This window comes from Artemia sp. Qi Xiang Cuo, chromosome 20, assembly GCF_049724085.1.
Source record: "Artemia sp. Qi Xiang Cuo chromosome 20, ASM4972408v1, whole genome shotgun sequence".
In the NCBI taxonomy this organism is placed as follows: Eukaryota; Metazoa; Arthropoda; class Branchiopoda; order Anostraca; family Artemiidae; genus Artemia; species Artemia sp. Qi Xiang Cuo.
This window is the reverse complement of record NC_142813.1, coordinates 32307759-32313351: the sequence shown is the minus strand read 5'-3', so window position 1 is coordinate 32313351 and position 5593 is coordinate 32307759. Positions and strand designations below refer to the sequence as shown.

Below are 5593 nucleotides of genomic sequence, written 5' to 3'. Positions count from 1 at the left end.
TACAACGAAGCTGTTAGAAGCGAGGCATTGCCCCCTCTCCCCCCTTTTACATAATGTCCTAAATATATTGTTAGACCTTAATTTGAAAATAATCCGTTTCACATCTCCAAAATAGAGCATCGCGTCTCCGCTTAATTATTGCAAATGCATCATAGTGTTTTAATTTTGACGGAAGAACAGTTCCTTTGACTTGGCCGCCGCGTTCGTAAACAAAACCGGAAAAGGGTGATAGCTAATTTTAACCTCGCATAGAGCATTGTGTCAAAACAGAGCGGCATTTTCTTTAAAAATTGACAGAAGTCAGTAGACACTTTAAATCACATTAAAGAAAGGCTAAAATTTAACGAAAAGAAAATTATTTCTATTTGCGAGAATTTTGGTTGTAAAACAAGGGGGAGGGGGTTAGGTTTTGAGGGTAAAAGAACATATTTTATGTTTTCTATCGAGTATAAAGATTGTATAGTGATGTTTGTATTGTATGGGGGGGGGGGATTTACCTGAATATAATGGAGGGTGACCAAGGAAAATAATTTTATTTTGAAAATAAAAAAATGAAAATGTATTAAATCAGAACTTACATTGCAAATTGTGGCAGTCAAGGCTTCAAAAGAGTTAAATTTATCCATTGTTGTATCAACTATGTCAAAATACTTTCTGATAATTTAATCACATTGCATGCCCGTTATATACGAAATCTCAAGGGTGAATTGTTATGTAAACAAGCCCTCTGATTGGCTGAGAAAGGAAACACGTGATCTAACTGTTTCCTCGAAACTCATAATATTTGCCTCGAGCATACAACAACAAATACTATTTCTGGATCATAACATTCTCCCCTAGCGTGCAAACAACTACAAATACTCTTTCCTGGATCATAACATTCTCCCCTAGCGTGCCAAAAACAGCAAATACTCTTTCCTGGATCATAACATTCGCCTCGAGCGTGCCAAAAACACACTTGGAGAAAGAGGTCATTGACCCCATTAACCACGTGTTCTCCCTAGGGACTCTATGCCCATATAAGGAGCCCTGATCGGACCTCCTGAGGCATCTCTACTGACACTATTTTTGAACAGGGTTGGGGAAGTATTGTTGGGAATATGTATTGTTGTTTTTTCCCAGGGTTGATTGTATCGAGCCAATGGTCATAGAAGATCGGCAGAGGGCTCATTTGAACGGAAATTATAAGATCTAGTGCCCTTTTCAAGCGAACAAAAAATTGGAGGGTATGTAGCATAGTTACAGCTCGTGATAACGAACTGTGTGTAATGAGCGCTTCGGCTCAATAGTAACCGAGCTCAAAAACGGAATTTGGATTAGAAATACATCAAAAGTATAGGCTTTTTATATTGATTCTGATAAAAATTGCGAGATTTTCGAAAAAAGATTAGAAACACCCCTCAAAGCTTCAAGCAATCTTAAGGAATATTTGCAATTAATACAGTTTGCAATCTTAATGGTCTAATGGCTCGATGGCAATGTTTAGGCTGTTTGGTACCTTGTGTTTTAAGTTTATTTTTGGCTGATTTTTCACCCAATTTCCCTTTTACTAAGATGAAAAAAGCTTTTATCTGATATAATTATTGGAAAAATGAAAAAAACAAATAATTCTCTCCCCCCCCTATATTTTGAAAAATACGTTTTATCTCCTCCCCAATTCTGGTGAATTGACACCACTGAAGGAGCGCTTGGCTTACCCATCTCTAATGCAAATAAAATGAATATTAATATGTTACAAACAGCTCGTGGTAAAGAACTGTCAGTAAGGAGTGGACGTGACTGAATGGTAACTGAAACTCTAAAAAATAGAGTTTCGGTAACTATAGATACATCAAAACAACAGAATATCTATGCTGACTCAAAATATATAAGGTTAACCAAGTAAATATATATAAAATGTGAAATTTTGCATTTTTGGACAGAAGAAAGATCACGGATGGGTGTTTATTCGTTTTTTTAGGATGATCGTACCAAACCAGTTATGCTAGAGAATCGGGAGAGGGCTCATTTGATGAGAAATCAAAATTTCTAGTACCCTTTTTAAGTGACCAAAAGATCTGCATCCCTTTCCCCCAAAGTCATCTGATCAAAATTTTAATATAGCCATCTGATTCAGCATAGTTAAAAGGTCCGATAAGTATGCCTCTGGGGATGACATGACCCCCATAGTCCCTGGAGAAAGGGCTGTAAGCACTAAGTAACTCAATTTGCCGATTGCTCACACGTAGTATTTGTCATTGGGAAATATATAGGTTTTTTTGCTTTTTTTGGGGGGGAGGGGTATTTTACGTAGAGGGAATTCTTCACGGGAAGAGTTTCTCCGTGGGAAGGAAAGTTTCCGGGGTGAATTTTCCTAGTGAAATTCTACACAGAGGGAAGAGATTTCCTGGCATTATTTGAAAAACGATCGACAATTAGATTGAAGAAAACAAACTTATTCAGCCGAAATTAAGGAGCATCATTAAAACGTGAACCGAAAAAGAACTATTCCATATATGAAAGAGGCTACCCCCTCCTCAATACCCCACTCTTTACGCTGAAGTTTGACTCTTAGACTAGTAGTCACAATAATTTTAAGAACGAATCCTGACACACAAAGGCTGTTTGATTAGAATAAGAAGTTTTTTAAAGCAGAAAAAATTTAACGTAAAGAGCGGGGTATTGAGAAGGCGGGTAATCCCTTTCATGTACGGAATAATTTCTGTTCGTCTTCAGTTTTAATGTTGCTTCTTACTTGCAGCCGACAAAACTTGTTTTTTTCTTATTTAGTCAAATAGTTCGTGGTAACCAACTATAAGTATTCCATATATTACTATCATTATAAGTGAGCAATAATTGTGTATGTGTTTATTTATTTTTTCTCTAAAACGGCACCATATTTTCGAGAAAATTAGCATCCTGAGATATTCTGGCCTAACAAAAGTGCTAATTCTAAGTTAAGGTCTTTTAAAACGTTTAAGGGGCTGACTGACGTAAATGAAGAACAGATAAACGTGGTTAGAAAACAAGTGAAAGTGAAAATCGCAATAGCTAAAGAAAAAGGTATGGAAAATACGACAGTCAGATTCACACTGAACTGTAAACGAAATTTTGAACAGTGATGTGTAGTTCGAAACGGGAAAAGACGCAATTGTTATCTATAACGGCTTTAAATGAGATGATGTACGAATTTAAACTGCTAAAGCAAAAGCCGTAGAAAAAACTCTGAGCTAATGATGAACAAGAATGAACAATGAAATCTATGATTGGAAAACAAGGAACAGCGATATCTGGCCACAGAAACGATCTAAATAGGTCCGGACTTTAAGAAAGAATTCATATTTTTTAAAGGGTGGCTGTAACGAACCTGTAGTGATATCATGACATCAAGAAAAGGCTCAAATTGTCTACGGTTAGAAGACAAGAGACAATAAGAATCCATATAGTGCCGGTACCCAGTGGCTTTGCCGCCGGGCTCCCGGTATTATTTCGTATATGAAAGGGGTTGCACCTTCCCCAATACCCTGCTCTTTACGCTAAAGTTTGACTTTCGGTCACACTTTTTAAGAACGAGACATGAAATATAATTAGAATAAGAAACTATTTTTTTATAATAAGAAGCTTTTTACAGTAGTAAAAACTTTATTTTGAAGAGCGGCGTACTGAGGAGGGAACAGCCCCTTTTTTGTACGGAATAATTTCTGTTAGTTTTAAGTTTTAATGTTGCTCCTTATTTTTAGTAAAGAAAATCGTGATTTTTTGAAAAAAATTTAATCGCTAACAAGCGTGTATCTGCAATCCCTTCAAACAATCTTCAACGCCAGAGATTGGTTTGGAATTTACTAAAAACCAAAAACCAAAGAAAATGTTAATGAAAACTAGCGTCGTTTAAAAAAAAATACAAAACTAATAAGACTGTCACTATATATTGATGCTAAGAAAACTACATCTTCCTAAGAATTCGATATATATTTAAGTGTTGAAACGTTTTTATTAAAGTACTGTTCAAACCATAATTTGTTTCCATTCAAAAGAAAATAATTCAAGATTTAGGATGGAGGAGAGAGAGACGTGGCAGCCCCCTCTTATTGGTGGTGAAATGTTTTATCTTCTTACTTCTTATATGAAAGACCAGCCTATTTTAATTTTAATATCGTTCTTTACATTTCTTTAGAAAAACTTTAATTTTTTCTATAGGCCTAGTATTTTTTCAATATAAGAGGGATACTTCACTTTGGAATGATTAAAAACTACTAAACAAATGCTTACCTTTATTAGATTTTGCAGGCGGTAGCGGTAGATGTTGTTTACTCATGTAGGTGGTTTGTTAGATGCGTCTTTTAATCTAAGCAATGCAGCATTTTGCTTTGCTTGTTTTGCTAACATTTTCAGCTTTATTAGAGCCATTTTGAATGGTTAAAGTTCTATTTATTGTCATTTTCCTATGTTCTTTTATTCGACCTCATACATATGCTATATTGCCTTTAATACTCAAAACGAATGATCCTGTCGTCAATTCAAAACATTTTTTTTTTAATATAGAAAAAAATAGTTTTTACATTTTACACATATTTATTTTTCTTTTAGAGTTTTATGTATCTAGCATCGTACTCAGTTCACTTTTGATAAGCTTTGGATTCGCTTCATTTGTGACAAGCATTCCTGGTGGCATTTACAGTGACTTACTGAGGGAATTATCAAGAAAACTTAGGCCAACCGTAAGTTACTTTATAATTGACTTTTTAAAACAGTTCCCATGCAATCAAGTGCAATGCAGACGATTCAGCTTAGAACAATTATGTTCATATTTTGATGTTCAGTAAATATTTAAGGATAGTTCTGGCTACAAAATCGTCCTGACGGTTCTGAAATGAGTGACTAGCCTAGGTTCCCTAGAAACAAAATGCCTGTTTCTATTTTGAAAACAGTCATGGAAATGATAATAGTCAATATTTTGCATCAGAGCTGACCGTCTGTAATTTGTTGAACATTAAACTGAGTAGTTATAAAGACTTGCAGAAGCAATTTGAGTTTCTGTTCTTTTATCTGCAGTATATATCAAATTCCATTTTTCGCGTTCATACCGCAGACGAGCAAAGCTCGGAACTAGTTGTAATTATATAGAAAAGAATACTAGAGAAGCTTACCTATGAAATGATAGGCCTTATGCTAAAAAAAAGCAAATTTTGCAACCACAATCCATATTTTTGTTATTTAGAAATTTGTTTTTTTTCTAGGTTATTCAAACAGGAAACGGCCCTATTGTGATGCAACATACAAATCCAAACACGGCATTATACGGAGTCAATCCGTACGTATCTGGCCATCAGTATATGATACCCACCAACGCTTACACAATGGCTGGGCAATATCCCATAAACAATCAATCTATTCTACAGCCTTTACCAGAAAATGCCCAGATGGCTCCTAACTCATATCTAACAAATTCAAATACTGCGGGCAATATACCACGGGTTGGCGTCAAAGCTTCTACAGAAAAAATAGCATTGAAGACGAGCCAAGAGCCTGCTGAAACAAAATAACATGATCTTTCTGAAACTAAAAAAGTAATGTTAATTACAAGGTCTGAAAATCAATAAATATTTTAATTTTC

The 5593-nt window shown here is 35.2% G+C and overlaps 1 protein-coding gene across 1 annotated transcript; it reads left to right on the top strand.

The window, feature by feature from the left end:
• Positions 1–4354: 4354 nt before the first annotated feature.
• On the top strand, positions 4355–5593 carry LOC148940106 (uncharacterized). The gene is made up of 2 exons (XM_089105752.1): positions 4355–4697; positions 5217–5593. The coding sequence occupies exons 1-2, from the start codon at positions 4392–4394 to the stop codon at positions 5520–5522; spliced, it is 612 nt and encodes a 203-aa protein (XP_088961878.1). The 5' UTR covers positions 4355–4391; the 3' UTR covers positions 5523–5593.